The sequence below is a fragment of the Meriones unguiculatus genome, chromosome 19 (assembly GCF_030254825.1).
Source record: "Meriones unguiculatus strain TT.TT164.6M chromosome 19, Bangor_MerUng_6.1, whole genome shotgun sequence".
Lineage (NCBI taxonomy): Eukaryota > Metazoa > Chordata > Mammalia > Rodentia > Muridae > Meriones > Meriones unguiculatus.
Window position 1 is genome coordinate 68675093 of NC_083366.1, and position 27575 is coordinate 68702667.

At 58.2% G+C, this 27575-nt stretch overlaps 1 protein-coding gene across 6 annotated transcripts in view; it reads left to right on the forward strand.

Moving 5' to 3' along the window:
• Unc5a (unc-5 netrin receptor A) overlaps positions 1-27575 on the forward strand; it is a 52727-nt gene that overhangs the window by 12467 nt on the left and 12685 nt on the right. For all 6 annotated transcript variants that reach the window (XM_060372837.1, XM_060372839.1, XM_060372836.1 and 3 more), the window contains exon 2: positions 25620-25841. In XM_060372837.1, coding sequence (XP_060228820.1) covers positions 25620-25841 — 222 coding nt within the window. The remainder of the gene's footprint in view (positions 1-25619; positions 25842-27575) is intronic.

A 27575-nucleotide genomic window follows, 5' to 3' on the forward strand; every position in this document is an offset into this window, starting at 1 on the left:
CGGCAGGGTCTTCATCCCTGCAGGCAGCCATAGTCCCTGGGTGTGAGTCCAGCTTTCACAGCAAGGGTCTTTACTCACTGAGACATCTCGATGGCCCTGCTGCATTTAAAGAAACAAGTTTTTGTTTTCTGACAGCACAGACTGGCAAGTGGTTTATACCAAATATGATGTGTGAGAGGGAAGGAACCGAACCAAACCAAACAACAAGATAAATCCCAAAACATTAACTTCTGGGTAACTCACAGCACCTCTGCATTCCTGCCTTCATAAAGTTCACTTGGGAATTCCTGCAAAAAGGAGAACAGAAAAAGTGGGCAGGCCAGGCCAAGGAGAAAGAAGGCCAGAGGGCACTCCCTGCCCAGGCGGGAGCACTCTGCAGAGATGGCTGTCATTGGAGTGTTTTCCCCAGAGAACGCTGGAGAACACAGCTGCTGGGGGGGGGTGCAGCGCAGAGGTTGGCAGTTGATCGCAAGAGAAGGAAACACACTGACCAAGGGGACTGGAAAAGTGGGGGAAAGGGAGAGAGGAGCCTGACGCGGTTGTCTTCCTTTCCTTTCCTTCCTTCCTTCCTTCCTTCCTTCCTTCCTTCCTTCCTTCCTTCCTTCCTTCCTTCCTCCTTCTTCCCTCCCTCCCTCCTCCTTCCTTTCCTTCTCTCTGCTTTTCATTACTCTGCCCTGAGGTCATGGCTTCATTTTCTATACAGTAGAGTTGAAAGGAACTGGCCCAAGGTCTAGAGTAAACAGCCAGCCTCCTGCTCTCTGGCCCCAGAGGCTGAAGTGCTGTTTAAATCCTCAGTGGCTTGCTTCCACCTATGGCTATGGCAAGCCACGCTGCTCTGGACATTTTTGTGCTGGTATTTGCTTAAATACCTCCTTTGCACTCCCTTGGGCACACTCCCGAGCGGAGCTGCTGGGTCGGGCAGCCCTCGCACTGAACAGGCTCGGGAACCGCAGCCTGCTTCCCTGGCCCCTGCACCGCCTTATCTTCCCATGGCAGCATGGGCTTCCTGTTTCTCGACATCCCGATGCGTATCTCTGAAACATTGAATTCCTGTAAAATTGTTTTTCTCACCTCACAGTGTACTCCTTTGTTGGTCCCTGAGTGTGTGGGTGGCCGACCTGCAAGGCCAGCCAGCCCTGCCTGGTGCGGGCACCATGGTCCAGGATTGGCATGGGAGGGCAGCCGAGACTGTGGCCCTGTAGCTAGCAGTGAGGTTACAGTGAGCTGTCTGACCTCTGGGCCACCCTCTGCCACCCCTTCCCTTAGCCAAGAGCTGCCCTGTCCACTGCTCCACTCATCCACGTGTGTGTGTGTGTGTGTGTGTGTGTGTGTGTGTGTGCGTGCATTCACATATGTATGTGTTTCATCCCCAGGATAAATGCAGCTCCCGACAATGCGGCGGGCTGGTGCTAATTTGTCAGACACAGTACAGGGCTGTGATCGCGAATACATTAACATTTTCACGTGAAATCGTTTCATTTCTTTTTTGGTGATTAAGAAATATTTGTCTTGAGCGTTAGAGTGGCGTGCTGCTGGGTAGTGGGAGGCAAGGTGAGGGAGTCCCCAAGTATGATGTCACTCTTGTTGCCTGTGTGAGTAGTCGCCATTCCGGCCTCACTTCCCAGGCTCCCTGGCGTGAGGCTGAGTGTGGCAGAGGCAGGCAGGTGGGTAGCAGGGCGATGGAGGGGACATGGTGGAGCCTGAGGAAGCATCTCAGGTCCAGTGCTGGGGCCTCGGGTTCCACCTTCTCCATCTCTGTGAGCATCTGGCCTCACGCAAACATCGGGTCACGTCAGAGAGGCCGTCCTGGACTCCCCGTGCTCCCAGCAGCCCCCACTTCCTGCCGTCACCAGCGAGGGGTGGGCCTCCTTTGTTGAGGTGCTCACTTGTTTATTTTATAACTCCCTCCACTAAAGCTTAAGTCCCTTGAGGACAGGGACTGTGGATTTTTTTTTACCTTTATTTTCTGCACAATAGGATTTTGCTGCGTGTATGTCTATGTGAGAGTGTCAGATCTTAGAATTACAGACAGTTGTGAGCTGCCCACGTGGGTGCTGGGATTTGAACCTGGGTCCTCCAAAAATCAGTGCCGTTAAGCACTGGGCCGCCTCTCCTGCTCTAGGACTGTGTGGGGGTATGGAGGGATGGCAGGTGGGAGTGACAGATGATGGCGGGTCTGGGGGAAGCAGGTGTGTTACAGCCTGGTTCTCCTCTTCCCTGTCACCGCCAAGGTGCTCCGTGTGTGTCTCCCTTTCTGGGTGCACCACGAGCCACTGTGAAGGGTCCCAAGGCTTTGGGCAGACTTTCTGTGTTGTTGACAGCCTTCTTGGTTGGGAATCTTCCTCTCTTTTCCTGGGGCTTCCAAGGCGTGTGGCTTTCTCCAGGGAGGCCCACGGTGCTGCTAAAGGCTAGGCATGAAGGACATGCCTGCAGGACCCTGTGTGTGTGTGTGTGTGTGTGTGTGTGTGTGTGTGTGTGTGTACAGGCTATGAGCCCTGTTTCACACATGTGAAGACGGAGGCACAGAGAATTCATATATATATATATATATATATATATATATATGTGTGTGTGTGTGTGTGTGTGTGTGTGTGTGTGTTTATACATGCATGTGTGAGCCAGAACCAGGCCTCTCTGTGACAGCCTCCAGCAGGCTCTCCGCACCCTTCTTTACCTCCCAAACATCCTTGTCCCTGCCCCCACTCTGCAGAGTGTCCCGAGGTCAGACCCTCCCCCAGCTCCCCTCCTCGCGCCCTGTGGAAGGAAAATAACTGGAAGCTTTTATCATTCGGCAGAAGCAACATCAGAAAACAATTATTGTTTTAATTACCTGCTGTCGCCGTACAGACAGGGAGGTTGTAAAGTGCGATGGAATCTTTCATGTTAATGGACGCCAGCCTGGGCCAGGGCACAATTTATGTGGCTGCAGCTGGCAACTTCAGTCAACTGGTGTGCGATCTCTAAGCCCCCACACCCCGCCCCTGTGCCCAGCACCCCTTTGCCCAGCACCTGTCTGTCTCACATGGTGGGGATACCAGCCTTCTCCTCCCAGGAAAGACTGTAGCCAGCAAGCAAACGCCCTTTAAGGGATGACCATTGCTTGGCACCTCTTGCCACTGCTTGAAAGAAGTGCTGGCGGGGTCCGGGCTGGCGGGGTCCGGGCTGGCGGGGTCCGGGCTGGCGGGGTCCGGGCTGGCGGGGCATGGGCTGGAGGGGTTCGGCTGTGGCCCCTCTGCAGGCCCGCTCCCCACCATCCTGCTGCGTCATGCACACCCGTCTGTCATTCCTGGCTGGTGTCCTGGTCCCATACTGGGTTCCTCCTGTACTGCCCAGAACTGGTTCGTCCTGGAAGTCCTATCAGCCCACCCCTGTGTCTGCCTCCCCTTCCCCGCTTGCCCCTCCAAGATCCTGGCCACTGACTGCTGGGAAGGCTGAGGCCTTCAAATGCCTCCACAACCCAGTCCCTCACCTGAACACACCGTCTTCCCCAGAGGCCACGGCGGCTGCGTTCTGACCCAGAACGGACACTTCCGCCCTGAGCGCATTCACACATTTACTCACCGAAGTCTCACAGTGGAGCTTTGAAGAGGGCTATGAGCCTTGTTTCACACATGTGAAGACAGAGGCACAGAGAGTCCGGTGTCAGGCTAACGGTCTGCATTGAAGAGCTGCTGTGAGGACTGCACGGGACAGTGTCAGGAGGGGAATCCATGCCTGCTCAGTTTGATTTCATTTTTAGTTTGGGGGATGATGTCCTGCTGTGTTGCTAGGTTGGCCTTGAACTGGGGTTCAGGTGATCCTACTGCCTTAGCCTCCTGAGAGGCTGTGTGGGCATACCTGCCTTTATCTTGGCCCTGATCACAACTTCTATTATTACTGTTTAATCTGAGTTCACCACTTAGTTATACCTCACTTTTCCTCACCTGTAGAATGGGTGCACTGGCCATTCATTATCATGTTTTCAGGGTACTGGTGTGTTTTGGGGCTGTGAGGGTCACAAGTTCCATGTTGTACAAGTTCATTAGCTCCTATTCTGGAGTTTCATCCTTTCCAGAGATGATCGGAGCTGGTGAAAACTTGAAACATTGTGGTCAAACTTGTTCTTTAGAAAGATCACAGTGACTGGCCTAGACAGACCAGCCAGAATGGATGGCAGGGTTGGGTCACTGGAGAAGGGGCAGCAGGAGGCCTGGGGAAGGCTGAGCTCTCTCTGCACACATTGGCTAAGTCCCTGGCAGGTACAGTGCTGAGTCTTGCTCTCAGCTAAGGCCCGGGCACAGCTGCACATCTGGAACAGGGAGTGGACGGTGGAGGGAAAGTGAAGGCTGGGGTCTGGGGCCAGGTGGGCCTTCTCGGGGGCCCTCAGAGCCGCTTCCTCTCCCAGCCGAGCTGGTACAGGTTGTGGGCATGCCCGGATGGCTTCACTCACTAGTTCTGCGCTTGCCCGCCCATACCCTCACATCCAGCTCATGTCTTCAGCAAGGGCTTGTTGCATGCTGCTGGCTCCGGGCTCTGGGGCACAGCCAAGTCCCCTGGGATGACCGGCGATTCCACACTCAGGCCCTCATGGAGCTGATACTCAACTGCAGGGAACAGACTACACCCCCAAGGATGGAGGAAGAAGTGAAATGATTGCAGGCTGTCGGGCGCGCAGAGGAGAACAAAGGAGCCGACACAGGGCCCCCTACCTGCTCTTCCTCCTGCCCTGTCCTGTCCGTGTCTGAGAAGTGGCTCCCTGCTCCCAGGCCCCGTTGTGATGCATGGGTAGCATTAGCAGCCTGGCCGGCCTGATCCGTCTCCCTGTCTTCCCTGGATTACTGTCCCGTTTTGGCCATCACTTCAGCCTCTAATGTATTCCCAAGGGCCGAGGAGGGGCCATTTATTTAAAGATCTTTCTATTGAGTCTTCTCCTCTGTGGACCCTAAGGGGAAGAAAAAAATTGCAGGAGAGGAAGGAAAGAGGGAACCAGGGCAATCTAATGTCAGCATTGCAAGCAACAGCACAGAGTTGGCTAGGGACAGACTCGCTGGGCCAGGTAAATGCCCTCTTCCCTCTTGTCCTGTCCCCTGCTAGCCTCTCCTTTCCCTCCCCTCCCTCCCTCTCCCTGTGTCCCCCTGAGCCCATCCCACCCCAGCCTCTTAGAGAGAAACTGTCCGAGCCCTGGGCAATGCAGTCCCCAGGACAGATGAGTTCGCCAATGTCTCCTCGCTGCCAGATGTCTGAGGAGCTGTGCGTTTGTAGTCAGGGCTCCTGGGGGAACAGCCTCAGTGCTCTGGGCCAGAGCTGCGGTCAATCTGGGCCTGCCCTGGTCAGAAGACACACTTGACAGTGCAGCAGCCATAAGGCAGGTCAAAGGCGCAAGGGAAAGGTAGTGTGGGGACCATCTCTGGCCTTGCACGGCACGGCTGGCAGTCACCATCTCTTGCGGACTCCGAGCGGCCACCGTATCTCAGGGAAGTGCTCTATGAGCAAGCCTGTCGCTCTAGGGCACCACTGCCAAGGGAGGCAGGATTTGGCTGGCTGGCTTGGGAGGGCAGGTGTGCACACACACCGCTTGGGCCTGAAGATGGGGCCTCACTGCCTTGCACACCTAGAAGTGGACACTGGTGGTGGGCACTGGGGATGGGTGCGCCCATGGGTGGAGGTGACCTTGCTGCTGGCTCAGGAAGCCTGCCCTTCACAGCCAGCCCTCCCGGGGGCCCAGGACCTCCTGCCAGTCCAGTCTGTCCCCTGTCAGCAGTGGCCCCCGGCCAATAAAGTACATAAGTCCAATGTGAGTGCTCTTGGGTGGGGGCCATTCGGAGCAGCCCTTGTCTGGAGCTCTCCAGCCACCCATGTCCAAATTCCAGGAGAGTCCCTGGTCCTTTCCCAGGAGCGGCAGATGCTCCACAGCCTGTCATGCGTTTCTCTCCTGTGCTGGCATTCCCTGCCTGGCTCCGTCCCTTCCCTCCTGTCAAGCACAGGCGGTAAGTGAGCTCTGCAGGGGCCGTTGCTGAGCTCCTCCCAGCCGTGTCACTGAGTGGGGAGGCCGCGCAGAGATGCTGGTAACCGCGTGCACACCTGAGCAGGGGCGCAGCGGCAGCCTGTGTAAACGTGCCTTACAAATAGATTCATCTGGAGTCTGAAGCCACTGTTTTCTCATCAGTAGAGAGCTGACAAACGAAAGGAAAGAAACAAAAGATGTGGACGGCTGAGCAGCCTTCTTAGTGCAGAAGTGGGAGATGTGCTTTTGGGCAAAGAATCAAAGCTCCTCTCTCTCTAACGTTTAAATAAAAGATCTGGAAGAGTTTACGTGTGATAAAACCATGGAGTTTGCAGTGAAATCTCAACTCTTTTGGGTGGTGATGAAATGCCAGGCTGGTGAAGGATGGCACTAGGGGAGCTGTGACCTTGAAGGCGGCAGAAGATGGCCCTGAGTTTGGATTGGGTCAGGTCATGGAGGCTGTCTGGTGGAAGGGATTTGGGGGCACAGAAGGACAGCGGTGAGCTGGACAGGGTGAGGAGCGGGCTGGAGAAGGTACACCCCGTGGCAGGGCTGAGGTTGAAAGCGCCCCACAGCGTGGCCTGGTGTGGTTAGGCTTTCTCAGAGGCATGCCAGTCAGAGCTGGGGTGAGGGTCAGTCTCCGAGGGATTCCTGGGCTGTGGTGACTCAGTTTGCGCATCTGTGATGGAGGCGCTGCTTGTGGGACCTAGCAGCTGAGGCGAGGGGATGACCCTGTGCAGGCCGTGAGGAAGCTGCTGAAAGCCGGGAGCACTGCACCGCAAGGCCACCAGTGCCATAGTCAGGAAGGAGAGTGTGCGAGGAGACACGAAGAAGTCTACCAAACCAGCAGAAGGCCCACCCTCTCCTTGGCTGAATCGCTGCCTCGCAGACAGCCCCCTCCCCACCCCGGCCCCCAGCCAAGCTCAGGAGAAGGCAGGTTTAAAACCAATAACAGGAAATCCTGCTGTCCTCGGCAGGGAACAAACTTTGAAAATCATTTCCCCTGGAGGTGATACAGGCTGGAAATATAAATTGCTTCCAGAAGGGTTTAGATAAGCTCGTGGATTGCGGAGCCAGGATGGTTCCTGAGCAAAATTCGGATGTGAGGAGGCCTGGCCCTGTGGAGATGATGTCAGAGAGGAAGTTTCCACCAGAGCCAAAGGCCCGGGCAGCCATGACCACCTGTTAGCCCCGTCTGTGTGCAAGCCTGCCATGGGGCATGCACAGCTTCTATCTGACAGGACCAGGACTGCCTCCCCTCTCACAACCCACTTCTGCCCTGAGGCACCTCTCCGCCCCGGCCCCTTCCCCGTGCGCCATGTGCACCTGCCTCCCCTCCACCGACACGGATGTTCCCAGCCACACACCCATGTCCGTGCTCTTGACAGTGCCGCCTCCGCCTCTGCCTCCCACTCAGCGTCCCACGGTGGCGTCGTCCCGCACAGCACCGGAGCCAGTGAGGGCCGGGACCTGCCGGGCTCCTGGGGCTCTCCGGAGACTGCTGTTCCCGCGCAGCCTGTCTCTGCCTGGCTTCTCCGGGGTCCTGGCCCAGGCTGCGGGTTGGGGCTGACACTGAGGCCTTTGGGGACCTACAATCCTGGAAAGCTTGGCCGCCAGGATGGAGACATGGCCATGAAGAGGAAACAGGCTGCCTGGGCCTCTGCCAGGTTATCTGTCTCATGCAGAAGGTCTCTGGGAGCGGGACGAACAGGGACGGAAAGGCTATGGGAGCCTGTTTTTCCGCCCAGCTTCCTGACCTGTTTCTAGCTCTGTCCCAGCAGGTCCGTTAGTGTGGAGTTAGCCGAGACTGGGGCTAGTACCATGGCCAGCAGTCCAGCCCCGGAGAGCGCTTCAGTCCGTGGACAGCTCCCCGCCCCGTCACGCCTTGAGCGATTTAATTAGAGCGGTGCTCTGCCAGCCTTGACCTCTGCTAGCTCCTGTTCCGTCCCCACCACCACCCCTAAACGCTGTCTGCATCCACTCACCTGTTTCCAAAGGTGCGGGGAGCCCCTGCTGTGCGCCAGCGCCGTTCAGTGAGAAAGTTGCTGAAGCTCCCTGTGTGGGTGGAGACTGTCATCCTGCAGGCGTCCACGGAATCCTCAGATCCTTCTGAGTGGCGGCTGCGGCTGGGTGCGGCCCGGCCTTCCCGATGCTCGATGCTGAGGCTTGGTGCTAGAACAGCGGTGAAGGGGTGGTGCGGCCTTGAAGAGGCGGCTCTCTCGGGTGCTCTCGGGCTGGCGGAGGCTGTGCTCTCGGGTGAGATTAAAGCGGTATTCAGGAGCTCTCACACAAGGCCCTCCCCAGCGCTCCGCTTCCTGACCGTCCCCAGGCACACTTCTACGACAGATGCCAACTTCCACAAGGTCCTCACCAGAGGCTGAAGCAGGGGGCTTTTCGACTTTCACAGTTGTGGGCTGGGGGGTGGTGAGATAACTGCTCTCTGGCAGAATGCATCGCTAGCAAGCACAAGGCCCTGAGTTCAAACTCAGTGGTGCAAAAGCCAAACTGAATGAAGTAAACGTCTTTTCCTTATTAGGGTAGCCTGCCTCAGGTGTCCTGTTACAGTAATCACAAGAGTGGACTAATGCCGGCACCATGCTTTCTTAACAAACCCGATTCTACAGCTTGACTGAGGAGGAGGCTAGCGAGGTAGGAAGCCGAAGCTGGTGAGGTTTGTTCCGACGGTCTTATGAGGTGCCAGGAAGCCACTGTCCTGCTGGGAAAGCCTTCTGTGGCTCCCCAGCGCCCAAAGAAGTAAACTGCCTGCCCTTTATTCCAGTTCCCTTCTGATCTGTCTTGCCGGGTTCATCTTGCCTCTCAGCTCGGGTTTCCTACTTCCCAGCCAAACTAGATTCTCAGTTAGGAGCCTTTCGGTTGCAGTATGACAGGAAACTCAACCCAAATAGGCTTAAACTGTGCGTGGGTGTTATTGATCTTGTAACTGAAAATCCCACAGGTATGGCTGACCGGGAGGGCCGATCCGTAGGCTCAGTCTCTGAGCTGTTCTCTCAGCCCCAGTCTCTCCGTGCCGTCTGGCGACAGGGTTGCTGCCGCAGCTCCAGCCCTCAGTCCTTCACCCCACTGCTAGGATTTCCTTGACTGACACCCATGCCTGTTCAAGTCAATTGCCATCCTCAAGACAAGGGACACGGCTGACTGGAGCCAGTCAACCGTGGAACTCGTAGGGCATAGTTCCAGGCAATCACTCAGGTAATTATGAAGCAGTTCTGGACTCCTCACAAAAAACAGAGCTGCTCTTTGTGGGAAAGCGAGAGATGGAGGGCAGGCTGCAGCTAAAGGCACCCAATAATGGAGCTGCTGCCCTTCTCTGTTCCCTGCCTGACTCGCTGTGTTGGGCTGTCTCGTCTGCTGACACCCCATGCTTTCCACACGAGGCCCTTTTTTCTACCACCTCTCTGACATCATATACGCTCTGATGTCACATCTGCTCACGAGGCACAACAACCTCCTCAGCTCCCATAGTGCTTTGCATGAATGCTCCTCTGCTGTGGTTCCATCCTTCCTACATCCTCCAAATCACTATGCACGTCTCTAGGGAGATGGAGGAAAAGCTGGGTTTCTCAGCCGTAGGGGCATCAGGGGACAGTGAACAGAGCCAGGAAACCCTGAACTTGTGGCAGCGAAGCCTGCAGGCAATGAGAGAGTGGACACGCATCCCAGGGCTGGGGCAATGAGTGGCCATGGTCGCGCTGGCTCAGCAGGGTGGGGAGGCAGCGCTGCCTCCAAGAAGGCCACCGGTCGGGGAGAGTAGGGCCGTGCTGTGCCCGGATCACGAGGCCTGGACATGCTCTGGCCTCGGGGTGAAGAGTTCTCATCCCTACGGCTGCCTGGTGGGGTCAGGCTGAATGACAAGAAGGCAGAAGGTGTGCATGGAGGAGGAGGAGACCCATGGAGGAGGTGACCCATGGAGGAGGTGACCCATGGAGGAGGTGACCCATGGAGGAGGTAGAGGCATTTAGAGAAGGCTCAGGGGGCCCCAGAGAAAGGAGCTGGTAGGTAAGGCTGAGCAGGCAGTGCTCTGGGCTTTCTCTCCTGCTGTGGTTTCCCTGCCCCTCCTTCCACACAACTGAGCATTAACCTTTGAACCTTTGGTGTTGTGGTGGGGAGGAGCCTTGTAAGGAGCCTGTGGGTCCCAGGAAAAGGAGGAGCAGAATGTCAGAGGTGGGGCAGGGCTCAGAAGCCTCGGAGGGAGGTTGTGAGGAGCGTGGGGACAGGGTGTGATAGCCTGAGCCCTTGTTCATTCCCACCGCCAGCCTTACAGCGCCCCTAATGCACCCACTAGCATCTCCCCCTCTGAACTCCTGGGCTTCCAAAGGGTTGACTGGCTCCCGAGGACCCGTCGGGGGGGGGGGGTTGCTGGCTCTGTGCCTGGCTGGGGTGGCAGTGGACACTTGCCCCAGGCACCGTAGGAGCATTTCCTAAAGGAAGCCAAAGCAAGGGCAAAGGCAGTTTCTCCACCTGGCCTCCCCACTTGTCTGTTCCCTGAAATTCAGTCAGAGGACTGGCTGGGTCTAGGCCGGCTTTAAAGAACCCGCTTCTGTGTGGGACTAGTGGTAGCAAGGGAAGATGTGTCCCCACAGCCCACACCGACCATTACTCGAGGGCGCCGGGGAGGGTTACTGCCCTGCAGGCCTGCAGAGCAGAAGGGGCTGAGCTCCGCCTCGCTCTCCACCCCGCTCTCCAGCCCTGCTCTCCGGCCCTGCTCTCCGGCCCTGCTCTCCGGCTTGTGGTTTTTGTTCACTCACTAGCTAAGACACTCCATCCCTTCCTTCTCCAGCAATGGGCCGTGGCTTGGCTGAGTAGAGGTGTCAGGACTTGATCATGCTTCATCAGGCCGTGGGAACACCAGGCGCGGCTGATTCCTTAGCTAAACTTGTGCGGTCCACGCTCCCTGCTCCTGGTAATGGAAGCTAAGCTGGCAAGAACCCTGTGTCGCTCTAACTTACATCTTCTGCCACACAGGTTCTTAGTGAAAAAGGCAGCTGTGGGTGCCCACGGCAGACCAGGACATGGCCGAGCCTGGACTGTCCATCTAGCCCTGGGGCAACTGGGACCGGGCGTCCAGGTGGCAGCTCCACCGGGCACCAGGGCGCCCCAGTGTGGGCTGAACCGGAGGAGCTGAGGAAGGCAGCGCAGCAGAGGGCTTAGCATGCAGGCTGAAGCCGACTGCCCAGGTCGATGCCTCTAACCTGGCACAAGTTTGTCATCTGCAAAACGGGGAGAGCAAGAGTGGCAGAGCTGTTGAGATGCCGTGGTGGACAGAGCCAAAGTGCTGGCCGGGGACCGAGCCACCGGCTCAGCATGCCTGCTGTGGCCGGCAGAGGTTGCTTGTGAAAGGACCCAAGAGAATGGGCAGATTCACTGCAGTCCACTCCTGAGTGTACGCTCAGAGCCCAGCCCAGATGATTGGCAGAAGCAGGGCACAAGGCAGGTGTCGCAGTGCCTGCTGGGGGTGGGCAGGGTTCTCAGCCACCGCCCCTCCCCGCCCCAAGACCGGCTCCCCTCCTGCTGGGGCTGCGAGGCGCGCAGTGACACATTATCGAGAAAGATGCCACAAGAAATAAAGTTTGTTATGAATTATTCTGTTTGGGGCTAATTATAGGCACAGAGGAGAGGAGTGTTTACAGAGACAGGAGGTGGGGAAGGGGGGAGGCCCCCTGCAGCTGGAGACAGTCAAGCAGGAGGCTGCCTGATGGGGCGGGGTGGATGGGCACCTTTAAAATAGACACAACCAAACTCCGGGTCGCAGTGTCAGGAATGACCTGGGGCCCTCGGTGCTGGCGGACCTTCAGGGCAGATCCTGAATCCCGAGGGACGCTGGGGTGTGGGACAAGCATGGGGCATCCCCTTTGGTGTATGACTCCCATGAATTTTCAGCCCTGCCCCTGTGCAGTGCGGCCCTGTTCTCCCGAGCCCTCCTCAGGCCTGGCCTGAGACGGTGGTGGATAGATGCTTTATTTCAGCTCAGAGACACTGGAGTTGTGTCCAGGCTGAGCTAGGAGGACCCCGAAGAGGACCTGACCTGATGCCCTCTGCTTTCCAGCAGGGTTGTGGGAGGGCCAGTGAGATTTTGGCAGACCGCCGTCAGGGGAGCGTGGGCCTACAGGAGGCCCCTTCCATCTCTTCAGCAGGCGGCAGATGCCTGTGTGGAGCTGCCTGGTCCTCCCCGTAGGATAGAAGCTGGAGCCTGAGGCCTGTGGACTGCAGCCCACGGGGACAGGCAGAGGGGACACACCTGCTGCTATCCAGAGCCAGGCAGCACAGCACCGTTCCTCAGTGACCTGCCCTGTCCACAAGGCTTCCTGGCATCAGACGTCAGGGCCGCTATGGACTCCCTGACCTCTGTTCTCGGCTGGCAGGCTGCTACACGCAGGGCCCGCAGCAGAGTGAGCTGGCACCTCCACAGCCTGCTGGAGGAGCCCCAGCCCGCCTCCCTCCACACTGCCATTGGGCTATTTGTTATGCCTGGCTGGCCTGCCCTCTGCTCAGTCAACTGAGCAGGGAACGACAGTCGCCTTTGGCCTCTGCTCTGCCTCACCCGGCGCCAACCCCGTGCCAGGATGCTCTGTGCGGGTGTGTCTCCTCCAGGGCCTGCTGTGTCTGGCAGCCCCCAGCATCTTCTGTGGGGCACTATTGCCCATCCTCTGGGCCCCGCCCCTTCTCTGTTCTCCCACATCCAGTGTCATGGCCACCAAGGAAACTGCCACTGGTTTCACACCCTTGCTTCTACAGTAGCCAGCCTGCGGGTCCTCCAGCACTTACCCACAGCCCATGCAGGGCCTGTGTGCTGCAATTCATGCTTGCCAATTTCTCCTGCCATACAGGGAGCACTCGGGAGCCCTCTGCAGCCTGAGGTGCCCAGGAAGCTATCCATTTCCTTGGCAGCTTGGACTGAGGACCTATGGTTTGCCAGGCCATGTTGCCAGTGAGTCAGACAGACAGACAGATAGACAGCAAAGAAGCATGCCGAGTGAGTGCACAGAAGAGGGGCCTCTCCTTGAGGAGGTACTGAGCGTAGGAGCTGTATGTGTGGGAACACCCTCACCAGAAAGAACAGCAGATGTGAAGGCCCGGAGGCAGAGCTGAGCTGGGAGAGCGGAGAGCAGGCGAAGCAAGAGCCACGCCGGCAGGTCTCCAGCCAGGATGGTGCTTCCCGTGCGAGAGAAGCTGGCCGCACACCCCATCCCCGGTGGGAATAAGATGGTGGGAGCGGGGGCCTTGGAGAACCCAGAGTGCCTTTAGCAGGCAGGGCTGGGGCAACGGCTCCGTGGCGGGCAGAGACGCTTCAGAAGGGCCCAGACACAGGAAGGGGCAGAGGCTCCAACCGGTGGTGGTGTTTGACCTTGAAGGCTGCCCCATGGGCCCCCGAGCCCTGTGTGGCCTCTTACACAGCCTGGCAATTCCTGCTGCAGGGACCTGCCCAGGGCTCCCAGCTCAGGCTCCCTGGGGATTCGCTGCTATCGCTGGCCCCGAGCCAGCGCCCACGGGGGCTGCAGCCTTAGACTCCAGGAGCTGGAGAGCTGGCCAGTGTCTGTCTCCCCGAGGTGGGTGGGCTCTAGAGAGCTCAAACCTGATTTTGCCCTGCATGGTGATTCTAAGCTGCCACTCAGGGCCCGGCCCCACACGTGGTGGGAGAGGCCAAGGACAGCAGAGAAGCCCTGGTGCTGAGGGCCACAGGGAGCCAGGGCTGCCGGGCGGTGCACTGGAGCAGAAGGAGGTCAAGCCGACCTTGAAGCCGCCCATGGCTGCTTGTGTCTGGAGTGCATCTCAGCGGGGCTGGATGCGCTAAGGAGCGGTGGACACACAGACACACGGAGGTCCTGCCCCTGGCTCCCCCAGGGAGCAGCCCAAGCCTGGAAGGAGAGCTGGCCCCTCCCTCTGCCCGCCCCTCCCCAGCCACACTCCATTTGTGCCGCTCCGATGGCAGTGCCCACGTTGCGCTGAGGCTCAGCTGAAGGTCTCCTTGGCCTCCGTGTCCTGCAGCCGCAGGCCCTGGTGGGAATTGTTGGATGAACAAGCAGTGCTGAAGCTGCCCCTCTCCCCCAGCGCCACCCTCTGGGGACAGGTAGAAGAGCAGGGGTTGTCTTTGCAGTGTCCACACCCAGGTGGGAGCCATCTGCTGAGTGTGCCAGGGAGGGGCTCAGCCGCTTAACACTTTTCTCCATTTCATTAGGACCTGTAAATTTTCTCATTAATATACTTAAAGTTCGCTTTTAAGGGGAACAAGCAAGAGATAATTGATAATAAACCCTTGGTTAATGCCCTCAGTTTACTGGAGGTAATTTATGTCCACAGAGAGTGTCTCTCACTCCCAATTACCCATGTAGCTGCAGTGTATCAGTGGCTTAGTCAGGCTGGTACCAACTTTTATATATTTTAACCCAGTAGCCATAAATCTTCAAGGGGGGGCATTGCAGGTTTGTATTAAGATTTAAATATTTCTGTAATTATTAGTGATTTGTTTAAGGGCGTATGACCTCTTCTAGAAAGTTCTAACTCTTCACCAACAGAGGCCCTGGCTCCTCCTTTTCTGGGCTCTGCCCCCATGCCCAAACTAAAGGAATGGGCTGCCCCTCAGCAGCTCAGGTGGTGTGCTAGCTTCACCTGTGTTTCTATGGTATTGGCAAGCAAGGTGAGGCAGCAGCCCGAGGACGGGGACGAGGAGGCACAGACGCAGGGAGGGCTAGGCTGCTGGGGCAAAACCTCTTGTGGGACAAGAGGAGGCCAGGCCTCTGTCCTGAAGCCTCATTTGGCATTAGTGCCTCACTTCTCCACAATTCCTTCCGTCCTTTTTTTTGCTCTACTTCTGCCATCCCTTTGGGGACCCTTGACAGGGAGGACACATCAGCTTTTGCCACCCCCTTCTCCCTCCTTTCTTCCATTTTAAAACACCCCACCCTGGCTGCATCAGGATGAGAGGGTGTGGCGGGAGCGAGAGTTCTGAGACTCCAGGCCCAGAGACGGCCGACGCCCACCTCGGGCCGCACAGGAAGGGTTGGGCCCTCCTCATGTTCCTTTGAGCTCCTTCCTTCCTCCTGCTTCCTCCAGCCCCCCTGTTATTCACCCAAGACCTCAGGAGCCTATTAAAGGGGTAAGGAAGATAATGAACCGACCAGAAAAACATGATCAATATTAGGAGAAAAAAGTAGGGCTGCTGTTAAGTGAAAAAAACAAGCTGGTAATTATTTGGACAGCAGATAATTAAAATGGGGTAAGGGCTCATTACTACATTGTCAAGGGTGTGATGGCCATGGCCAGCACCCTTTTGCCAGCTCTAAGGTTGAAACCAGGCCTAGGCTTCTTCCCTCACATGTGGGCAGCTTTGCACTGAGTTCCCTTTGCACAGCTCACACTGCCTCTACATATCTGCAGCTGCTCCCGCTGGCTCTTTGGTTACAGTCTGAAGCGCAGACCGAAGGCCAGCAAGCCCAGGCTGTTCCTTGCCTCTGCCCTTCCCAGGCAGAGAGCGTCCCATGGCTCTTGCAGTCCCTCAGCCTCTGGAAAGGACAGCATCTCAGATCTCAGCTAAAGGTGGACGCCAGGCAGTCACAGGAAGCTGCAGGCACCTGTGGAAGGCAGAGCTGTGTTCCTCCCGCAGCCTCTTGGCATCTATGGGGGGGGGGGGCAAGCCCAGGGAGGGCGAGTGCTGCCAGGAGGAAGAGGGGAGGGGAAACTGCGCAGTGGGGTGGTGACAGAGCCAGGGTGAGAGTCTAGTGGCTGGGGAGGGGACTCCCCCTTGCCCCGCTGTAACCCTAATTTGTAAAGTTAAGAGACCCGGGGCATTGTCTAGCCGGGCTCCGGGCTGCCAGCTTGTTTGGCCAACACAATGTCTAAACTGTTTAAATCAGTTGTCAGCGTTCACTGTGGGAGGTTCCACACCAGCGTGGCTTTCCGGCTTCCCAGTGAGCCTGCCCGGCGGTGGCACTTGCTGGACTGAGTTGATGAGGGACACAGCATCTCACCTCTGCCTCTCCAGCCTGAGTGCTAGGCCGTCCCAGATCCAATCCCACCCCTCCAACACAGAGTGCAGGGTTACACAGCCAGGTAGCACAGAGTGGGGACTGCTATCCCCAGCCTCCGAGCAGGACACTGCTGAGATAGGCGTGCGTCCGGATGTGCTGTGGACCACACACAGTCTGATGGAGGAGGCAGCTTCCTGCACAGCTGGACTGCGTCGCTCCATGGAGGGCCCAGGAACGAGCCTTGGGCCCGGGATGTGAGGCACCGGGAGTGGGTGGGTGCCCTATGGGGTGGCAGGCTTGCACAGGCCGGGCCTGCACCAGACGGCCCTGGAGCTGGAGGCACCGGCCTCTGCCCCTGAGGTACAGCGTATATTATCTCTGGAAACAGCACTGCGGTGCTGTAGCTGAGGTTAGGGACAGAGGATGAGGTGGATGGATGGCCTGGCAGCGGCCGAGGAGGAGGCAGGAGAGAGGCTGAAGGCACATGGAATGGAGGTAGACATGGGCGAGCAGAGGGAGAGAGGCCTGGATGCGCTGTGCTGCCCTGGGAGCCAGCGACCCCGACTGTGAGGACCCCTCAGGGTGACCTGGAATATGCTCGGTGGGAGGAGCTGGGGGCCATGGTGGAGCTGGGGCTGCCGAAGTGCCGGGGTTTCCCCGGTCCTCCTCTATCAAGAGTGGGGGCGAGATCTGGAACAGTGGGGGGCTGGAGACCCGTGGTCTCGGTGTCACCGTGCGGGCACGGCACAGGAAGACGGTGGGCCCCCAGCCAGTGCGGCCCGGGGAGGCCGTCCCCAGATTTCCTGCCATGCGGGCTAGGCCACGCCTGTGGGGCAAGACTTGCCGAGCCCTCATGCCCTGGTGGGCCGCTCGCCTGCCTGGTAGGAATCTGTGCAAATCTGTGCTCCAAGCTGTAGGGTGGACCCCCTAGGTCTTTGCCTCCTGGAACCCTCATGAGGCTGGGATGAGCAGGCGGCCGCCTTCTGAGAATGGAGTGTGTACAGGGCAGACCCTGCAATGTTCCACGGGGCCCAGCGGCTGAGGACTGGCTCACCCAGTGTCTGCAGTTCAGTCCCTGCACAGCGGTTCCGAAGCCCCGGAGCACTCCAGCTGAGCTGTGGCCGAGCTCTGTTAAGCCAGTGAGCTATGAAACGCCATCACATCCAGGACGGGGGTCTTTAATTAAATTAACTGCCGGCAACATTGTGAAATCGCTGATGGGGTCATAAACAGCACGTCGGCAGCGGCCATCCATCAGCCCGTGTGTCCGCCAGGGGCCACACCTGGCCGTGGTGGGGTGGTCACACCAGGCTCTGGCCGAGGTTTTGGAACTGCTGACAACCTTACTTAGCTTGTAAGTTTGCCCGGTGAAGGTCACAGATGAAAATGGGGGAGGGCTTGGATGCTGACATGGGGGAGGACGCCCTCTGGGCGCAGGCTGGTGGAGCTCATCTAATCCACGGGCAGTCTGAGAAGGGCCTGGCTCTTCAGCGGCTCGCTGTGTGACCTTGAGTGGGTGCTCTCCCTCTCTGAGTCTGATTCATCACTAGACAGACAAGAGGGCTGCCCCCTCTGTGATGTTCCCAGCACCTTCCTGGCCTCCCGCCCTGCAGGGAGCAGCCAGACGCTCTTTTATGTCTCCTTTAGCGGAGGCTGCCACGGCCCTGGCAAGGCCGGAGTGCTGCCTTGCACAGAGGGGTGATGAGGGACCTGGACCCGCCACTGTCAGGTGACAGGTGGAGGAGGCCACACCGCACAGGGGTACACGGGCACACATGCAGCCACCATCTCCATGTCCATGCACGACCAGAAGGAGGCCCACAGCCACGTGCCACCGGCAAAGTCAAAGCAGGGAAAAGCCTCCTTCCTCCTTTCCCCTTCCCCGCTTCTCCCTGGGCTCTGTGACCACGTAATTACCCCGGATTCCATTCTATTTAATTGTAGCTTATTAAATTCTAACCAGCCAATTATCAACCACAATTACAGCTTAATTCAGGGACACAATAGCTATTTTATCGTTTGTTAATCAAATGCTTATTTAGACCTCAGTTTTATTAACTATTTCTCTGGCCCAACGCAAGGCCCCTTGGTGGGGGGTGGGCTCCCAAGTTGGGGCCAGAGGGTCTTTCCGCCATCACAGCTCTGTGACCTCCTGAGCTCCCGAGTCCCCTTTGCTGGCGGGCTTGAGGGCTCCTGGTGATGGCAGCTGTGTCACTCCGAGGATGGGTGCTGGGCAGAGTTCCAGCGCCTGGGTCGGTTCGTTGGCACACCTGGACATGGCACACTCTACTCCTTGACAGGCCCCGCACAGGTGCTGGTCGGATGCTGCTGGCCTGCCACGCGCAAAGAAAGGGGAGGGGACTTCAGGCTGTGGTAGGTGCCCGGGGCCCAGACAGGAAAACGTGGGGCTAGCGGTGGTCACCTGAACAGTGCAGCCATGGGGGCTCCCAGAGAGGTGACAGTGGAGCTGAAGCAGGGGGCTTTAGGAGGGCAGAGAGTTCCAGTAGAACAGGGTGTGTGCGGAGGGCCAGCGGTGGGGTAAGTTCCACGGGTCTGAGGAGCGGGAGTGGAAAGGTGGGTACGCAGAGCCAGGCTGAAAGGCTCATGTTGACTTCCTGCCTGGCAGTTGTGCGGTGCGTGGCCAGCCTCACACTCACTCCTCCTCTATTCTGCAGTTAGAGGGAGCACAGCACAGCTGCCAAATAACGAGGCCGGCCTGTAGCGGGTGAGCCAGGTGTCACCCACACAGGCTCAGGCCAGACCTTGGAGCCAGCCCACCGCGAGCTCCTCTTTGGCAGCTCAGTCTGCTGCCTGTCCTCACACGCTTGTGTCTGTCCTTGTGTCCACGCCCCTGGGACCCGCTGGAAAAGAGAGTGGCTTTCCTCCAGTCTTGGGAAGGTGGCTTCAGCCTCTGTGACACTTACATGCACACATTACCATGGAAACCAGAATGTGTGCACACGTGTGTCTGAGAGCAGGTCAGAACAGCCATACCTTCCGAGACACCGGGAGGCTGCTCATCCCTCTGTCTCTTCTTTGTGTGCCATCCTAGATGGAAGAGGCCATGGCTGTCACCAGAGCTGGCTTGCTGCCCTGTCCCCAGGGAGGCCTGTGTGCCTAGGAGCCACGGCTGGACAGACAGACAGCCATGGGTTATTGCTCTGACCCCTGTCCTCCAGTGCGGTCAGCACAGACGGGGAGATGGGACCCTTTCTGGGTTGTATGGGGTGTGCACCAGGCTATGAGAAGGTTGGTGGGCAGGGCCGGGGGTTGCTAGGATTCTAGGGCTCGCAAAGGTTCCTGGGGTGTGTTCTGGGCCCGAGGCACCCCAGCGTCACTTCCACACAAGTTCACAGCTCCAAGTTGCCACCTGGAACCCCGCAGCTCTTCGAGTGCCCGGAGACCTGCCGCCTGTAGCGGGAGGGGGCTCGCTACCTCCATCTCCTATGCTCGCTCTCTCCTCCCTCCTTGCCTCCTTCCCTCCTCCCAGAATGTGTCCTTGTGTGGTAGGCCTTTTTAGTCAAGCTTCCCATTATAGTAATAACTGAAACAACTCTCAAAGCTACCTCAAACCCTGAGGATGTCTGCAGGCCACGGTGAGCCCTGTGTCCTCTGACCCCTTCCACCCTGCCTACTGGTTCCTTGCTCTCCCTGGAGGAGGTCTTTGCAGCCTCTTTTCCCAGTGACCTGCTTTGACTTGTTGATGGAGGAAGGAGCGGAGCCAGCTCTTGGACAGTCTGGGTTGTCCAATTCCCGCCCTTTATTTCTGGGCTCTTGTCCCTTTCCAAGCAGTGAGTTCAGCATCCCTTCAGCAAACACGGTCTGCGCACTCGCTGTGTGCTGGACACCGGTCTGGCTCTGGAGAAAGGCTGGAGATAAAAAGTCACTGTTCTCGAGGCACTGACTGGCATGCTCGAAGCTGGTGATATGTTTGTGGTCTGGGAGCTCTGAGGAGTGTGGCTAGTCTGGTGGTCAGGAAGGCTTCTTGGTGGAAGGGAAGTTTGAACAGGCATTACAGCTTGCGTAGAAGCTGCCCAGGAAGGTCGGAGCTGTGCACAGCCATCGATGGGGCAAAGGTGTTGACTCCAGATGGCTACAGCCAAAGAAGGAAGTCACTGGTCCCCATGGCTGGGTACCCAGCACCACCTTAAACACAGGCCTCGGGCTGCTGAGAACTCAGCCTGGCCCCTTACTGGCCATCTGCCGTGGCCGCTGCTTGTGCCTGCCTCCCCTGGGATGTGGCCTTGCTCTCCTGCTGTGGGAGGCCACCCAGAGCTCTGACCCTGTCCCCTCATCCTAGCCGCGGTCGTGGCCTCCCATCTCTGCAGAGGGGGATCTGCAGCACCAGCCGGGTGGGGTGAATGGAAGGGCCGGGAGTAGGATCAGCCGTGTGGTCAGCTGAGGCTTGGCTTTCTTGGAAGAAAATTAAGTCGGCCAGAATGTTGGAATGCAGCAGAGCCTGGAACAGGATGTGCAAAAGCTTTTGAGGGCTCTCAAGTTGTCACAATGCCACCCAATGGAGAGGGAGTCCCTGGGACAGCCAGAAGGATGGCCCAAGCTCTAGACCCAAAGAGTTCATCTTCCTGACATGTTTCTGTCTGCCTTCCTGGACATCCACAGTGTCTGAGGAGCTGGGACACCCAAGCCAGAGGGACTGCGAAGAGCTGCCCTTTGTGGAAAAGTGTCTGGGACACAGTACTGGGCTATGGGGACAGCCGGGCCAGAACGCAGGCTTCCTCTACTCCAGTCCAGTCAGCGCTTTCCCCCTCAGGCAGGTAGAGAAGCAGCTGGCCACCCCACCCTGGCTGTGTTACCCCCACGTGGGGCTGCTGGGAGGAGCAGGTGGCAGGGCGAGGTGCTGGCTGTGCTGGGAGAGGAGCTCGTGGCTGCAGCTGCAGGAGGCCAGGTGACATCCTGCCCCAGCCCCTCCTACACTGCTGTCTGGGATGAGGCCTCACTCAGTAAATGCAACTTCATTAATAGCTTGATTAATCACACCTCATATTTTCCTGGTGCTTTTAAAAATAAAACATTTGAAAGCATATTCTCACCCACCCTGGGCCCCGGAGACACACAGGAAGGTGTCAGCTTCCTCCCCACTGCGGCGGGGATGTCATGCAGCTCAGCACCACACAGCCGTGTCCAGCACACGAGCTGGGCGCCCTGCGTCGAGGGACCCTGTGTGTCCCTAGGCTGCCTCTGGGGCTCCCTGCCCTCTCTCTGGGTCCTCCTGTAAACTAAGAAGGAAGGGCGACCATGCACAACTTTTAATTTTTAGGGAGCATTGGGGTCATTCAGTCATTTAACAGACACCCTCCTGCCATCCAAGCAGACCTGTGCTGCTGCCCACAGGAGCCTGTATCCTGGAAGGAGGCTCCTGGGGCGGCACAGAGTCTCAGTTGGGTGACTGTTCTATTTTTGCCATGATAATGATGTCAAGACCAAAGCAGCTCAGGGGAGAAAGAGATCCTTTTAGCTCCCAGTTCCAGGTTCTAGCCCACTGTTGTGGGGAAGCCCACGGTGGCAGAGCTTGGACAGCTGGTGGCCTCCCTTCCAGGCACGAGCAGAGAACAGGTGCACGAGTGCATGCTCTGCCCTCAGCCAGCTTTCTCCGCTCTCCTACAGTCCAGGATGCCCTGCCACGGGCTCGGCGCTGCCCGGCATCAGTACGTTAGACAGTCCCCAGACACGGACAGCCTGATCCAGACGATCCCTCATGGAGACTCTTCCAGCTCGTTCTAAACTGCGGCAAGTTGACAGTTAAAGTAACCACAGTGACAGGGCGTGGACTCAAGACCTCAGGCGATCAGGCTACTGTGCAGACATTTCCCAGGCGGACAGAACCTAGGAACCACTGTCCACACACCCATGCCCACTCTCCCCAAGGTACTGGCCCTGAAATCTTCCCCAGACACACACACACACCTCCAGCTCCTCCACTCTGACCACGCCGGTTTCAGTCCTGCCCAGCTACTTCCTGTGAGCTCACGGCTCCCTCTGAAAGCTAAGCTGTCTCTAGCCTGGCTGTGACGTTTAGGTCTGCTTCCTTCTGGATCCCAGTTACCCCACATTCCCTAAAGTGTCACCTCCCCTGCTCTCCCACATCCCTATCAGCATGGGCAGTTCTTGAACTGGATTTTGCATCCCAGGTCACTGGGGAGGGCTGCTCGCTTGCTCCTGTACTGTCCCAGGCCCAGCATGGCCTCCAGCATGCAGCAGGCACTCAGTTTGCATGTGCCAAATGAATGTGTGCATCTCAGGTCACAGGAGATATAGCGAGGCCCCTTATCAAGGGCCCTCCTGTCTCTCTGCCGCTGGCTCTGGGGCTTCGTCTGGTTTTCGTCTTGCTTGCAGCTGTCACCCTCTGGCCCCTAGCCCGCCTCTTTATGTACACACACTTGCACATGCGTGTAGACACACAGACACACCTCACATCCCCAAGCAGACATGGGACAGGGGGTTGCTAGGGTGTCTGTGTCACTTGTGTGTTGCTGGGGGCAGCCTGGGCAGGACAGATGAGCAGCCAAGCTCTCCTGGAAGAGGCAGGGGCTGCTCCTCACTGCGGGGCCTGAGGCATGCAGTCCCTGCTGGCCACAAGCCCAACAGAGCTTCAAGAAGGAACTCCTCGGTGGCCACTGGCCCTCATCCTTCGGGGCAGCCCAGGTCGGGGTGCTGGGAAGCTCCTGGGGGACTAAGGATGTGGGCGCCCAGGTGTGTCAGTGAGCCTGTGCTCGCTCGCTCGCTCGCGTGCAGCTCCGCAGTGGACCCCGCCTGTTCCATCCCGTCCCCACTAAGCAGCTCTGAGGCAGCCAGCAGGGGCCAGGACTGGGCGCCTGGCTGTGGGGATGGTACACCCACCTGTGTCTCTGTGGTGAGAGCCGCTGTGACAGGGAGGGCGGCCCTGGGCACAGAGGGTAGGAGATGTAGCATTTAGGGTGATCTGAGACGGACGTGGGATGTGGAACGTCGGGACCTAAGGGTAGGCCCTTCTGCAGCGGGTGGTAGGGGTGGCAGATGCCAGAACGGGAGGCTCGGCCTGCCACCAGCCGTGGCCCTGTCCTGAACACACCTTCAGGCATGCAAACAGAGGAGAGAAGCAGCAGGCCCAGAGGCAGCGGTGGGGCTGGGCACATGAAGGTCGCTTGGGTCTGTGTTTGCACTGCTGGGTCTTGTCCTTGGTGGCAGGGTTCATACAGAAAGCGTGTTCACTGTAGGGCCACACCGTGGTGGGCAGGGGAGCCAAGGCTCACCATGCTACATTCATTGAGTGGTTGTAGTTCAGGTAAGAGAACTCTCTAGAACATTTGGGAGGGAGAACGTGCAGATGAGAGAGGCCAACGGCCAGCTCTGACCACCCAGATGGCACCCTGCTATCCCTAGAGGATATGGCCCAAATTTACCACTCACCCATAAGTGTCCTTGGCAGAGGGCAGGGCTGCAGCGTGGAGGGTCCCCCTGGGGCCTCCTGATAAATACCCTCCCCCCAGAAGTGGGAGGGAGGCCACACCAGAGCGGCGTGACGGAGGCCCTGGAGAAGTGAGCTATGTCCCTTATTGGTCACAGTACATTTATTTTTCATTAGCAGTTAAATGCAGACATGAGGGATTGTGCTGGGTTCAGCGGGCGGCTGACGTGAGCGGGACTCGCTGTGCTGATCGATAGAGAGGCCGGCAGGCTGGAGCACCCGCTCCCGCCTCACACCCTGCAGGGGCGCCCGTGCCCATCAGCTCTGGGCGGAGAGACAGGTGATGGCTGTGCGGCCGAGCCTCTGCCAGTGAAGGGGAGGCTGCCCGGACCTGCCCTGAGGAACGGTGCTGGCTCGCTTGGCTGTCCATGCACGCAGGCCTGCGCGCTGCTGAGAGGCTGGGTTGCCCCCAGCCTCATGTCCTAGAAGCGGTCATCCTGTACCACACTCCAGACTTGCCCCCGGGCTCCCCAGGTCTCCCTTCCAGCCCTGGGGGTCTGCACAAGCTAACATGCATCCGGATCCAGACTCTGTTCCCTGAGCTTGAAGGCTGTGGGTGGGGCTCCAGCCTTAGGTTCAAGCCCTAGCACTCACACTCACTCACACACACACACACACACACACACACACACACACTCACACACACAGTAAGCGCGTCACAGAGTGGTGCCCCTGAGTGCAGGGTCGGAGCTGGGGCTCCGGGGTAAGGGACCTGTGCTGCTGGGGCTTCAGATCTGGTAGTGAGAGGTCTGATTTTCCCCCACCTGCCCAACCTTCCACCGTCCTGAGCCTAAGGCAGACTGACAGGGCGGTCTGGGAAGAGCAGCCCCTTGTGACTGACTGCTTATGTACCGTGTTGCAGGGAGGTGACCTCAGGAAAGGCGACAGGAGGGAAGGGCAGGGTGGGAGGCAGAGGTGTAAGGAAGGACAGAAAAAAGGGCTGCTGGTGGCCTCTGTGGTCGCGGGGGACTTCCCAGGGTCGGCAGGGAAGAAAGCAGGTTCACTTTGGGGCTCTCTCCACCGTTGAGGCCTCTGTTAATCTGTGTGCTGGGAAGTCACTGCAGCTTTGGGGTTGGCCGGGCCAGTTGCGGGCCTGTTTGGTGGGCAGCGCTGTCCACACCTTTGGGCCTCCTGCTGGTAGGCAGACGGCTTTTACCTCTACCAGTGCCTCACAGCCAGTTACCCGTGTAATTAATAACACATGGCTTGTGGGATGATTGTGGGTCTTCGTTAAAATTAGAAGGAAACCCATATTCAGGTCTCCTTGAAGAGACGGAAGTAGCCCAGGTCCTGGAGGGCTCCTGACATCCACCCTGACAAGCTTACCCATCAGCCCTTTCCCACTCCCCCCTCCCCAGCACCCCCTGCTGCCCCTCAAAACTGCAAAAACTGCATCCTGGACAGACATCCTTCCTCTCCATTCTCCATTCATCTTGTGCTTTAATGGTACTTTTCTTTTTTTCTTTCTTTCTTTTTTTTTTTTTTTTTTTTTTTTTGTCAAGACAGGTTTTCTCTGTGTAGCCCTGGCTGTCCTGGACTAGCTTTGTAGATCAGGCTGGCCTCGAACTCACAGAGATCCGATTGCCTCTGCCTCCCTGAGTGCAGGGATCACAGGCGTGTGCCACCGAGCCCAGCAATGGCACTTATCTTAAGTCCCAGGGCCCTCCACCTTCACCTAGAGCCATGGTTCTCAACCTGTGGGCCATGACCCCTTCAGGGGTCAAACAACTTTTTCACAGGGGTGGCGTAAGACCATTGGAAAACACAGATATTTACATCACAGTTCATAACAATAGCAAAAGTACAGTTAGGAAGGAGCAACAAAATAGTTTCATGGTTGGGGTGAGCACAACTTGAGGAGCTGTATCAAGGGGAGGCAGCATCAGGAAGGCTGAGGCCCAGCGCTCGAACTACTAGGGAAAGTGCCTGCCAGGCCAAATCCCAACTCCTCCTAAGAGGACGCAGCCGCAGCAGCAGCGTTTTCCCTGCTGTGGTGTGTCTGAGGCCTCCCGAGAGCTGACGCCTCCTTAGTGTCTCTGTGCCACTTCAGTCATGGGTCCCCTCTTACGCTAATCTGCAGTTGAGGACATGGGCTCAGAAAGCTGAGAAGCGGCTGCTTTGGCTATGGCCGCTGCCCCCACCACTCTCAGGGAGGACTGGCTTACGTCTTCCCTTCCTCCTCTTGCAGGTGCCCAGCAGAGTGCCACGGTGGCCAACCCGGTACCGGGTGCCAACCCAGACCTGCTCCCCCACTTCCTGGTAGAGCCTGAGGATGTGTACATCGTCAAGAACAAGCCCGTGCTGCTGGTGTGCAAGGCCGTGCCCGCCACCCAGATCTTCTTCAAGTGCAACGGGGAGTGGGTGCGCCAGGTGGACCACGTGACCGAGCGAAGCACTGACGGCAGCGGTGGTGAGCCCTGGGCGGGGTGTCTGGGCGGAGGGAGCAGGGTGTCACCCGGCCCCTCGGGCGTGCGCGCGTGTGCAGGGGTGAGTGGGACCAGGGCGCTGCTGGCCGGCTGCCTTCCTCAGCGTCAGACAGAGCCCCACACCTGGCAGCTCACGGGTACACGAAGGCCTTCTCTGAGAGACACCCCACACACACATCAGCTTGGAAAGAAAGAGGGAAGACCCTCCCCATTCACCCACTGACATGCCCAGGGTCTCCCGGTGAAAGCTGACAAGAGGGGGTACAGCTGAGACTGAACGGGTGCCCAAAATCAGAGCAGCCTGGCCAGAGCTGCCTGCAAAGAAGGGGTGGGGCCGGGCATGGTGGGGACGCCTGGAATCCCAGCACTCAGGGAGGAGGAGGCAGGCGCATCTCTGTGAGTCCGAGGCCAGCCTGCTCTACAAGGCAGGCCCAGGACAGCCAGGGCTACACAGAGACCCTGTCTCGACAAAACAACAACAACAAAGCTGGAAGAAGTGAGTGGGCTCCACATAAGGCCTCCTTCTCCGCTTGTTTTCTGCTCTCTGTGCAAGTGTTACTTCGCATTCCCTCTGCTGGGAAACACGGTCCCTCAAGAGAGTCAATGGGGCGACCTCTTAGGAAGAAGGAGCAAAGCTGAGGCTTCCTCAGGGCTCACAGGCATGCTGGTCACAGCTATCAGGGTGCATGAGGCTCACAGGGAAAGCATGGCCTAGGAGCCTTCAGACTCCAGGGCAGTGTGACTGGAGCGGTGGGTGACAGTGTGGAGGCTGACGAGAGACGCAAACCTAAAACAACTCAGCTGAGACGGGCAGAGAGGTTCTAAAAGAACAGGCAAGGCCAATAAGTACCCCTCCCATTGCGGGCCCTGGTCCCAGGCAGCAGGTGCGCGAGGGGGAATGGGTAGAGAGCCCTGAATTGGCTACCGGTGCTCCCCAAGAGCGGGGCCGCAGAGGCAGCCAGTGGTGCACATAGAGGATCTGAAGTCCTGCACTCTGTCCAGCAAGAGCTCAGCCAGCCTGAAGCACAGCACATACCCCAGGAGCCAGCCCATCGGGGTGGTCACGTGCCACGGGACTGTCCGCCGGGCAGACAGGCAGTACCGGGACTACACAGATGCTAAAAGGGGGCAAGGAAGGACCCAGAGAGGTGACCCAGAGCATGGCCCGGGCCATGGGGAAGAGGAACGGGTGGTGGCTACCCAAGAAGTAGGTAGGAATGTTCCCCTGTCCAAGGGGAAGAGACAGAACGCCAGTCCTTGAGGATGGCTCAGGCTTGGTGAGAAAGTGGGCCTGGGATCCCGGCAGATGTCAGGAACACTGTGCTCGGAGCTGTGCCCTGGGAGGCTCACGCAGGATGGATGGTGAAGCTGTGGCCTGGGGGAGCAGTTGAAAGCACTGGCTGTTGTGAATGCCAGCCGAAGAGCCGCAGGTTGGGGCAGGGCCTGTCCTCGCCCTCAAAAGCAGCCTGTGTTACAGAGAAGACCAGGAGACGGAGGCCTTGACCTTGCCCTGTCAGGACCCTCACAGGGTTCCAGTACGTCCACAGACAGGCCGGATCCCTTCCCCACCGTGTGCCAGCTCAGCCAACAGCAGAAGCCACGGAGACTCCGCTCCCTGGCCTGATTCCTGGGTTAGCGGCTCCTGGCCGAGCTCTGCACTCCGCACTGTTCCAGCCGCAGCACACCCGCTGCCTGCCACTTCTCCCAGCAGCCCCAGG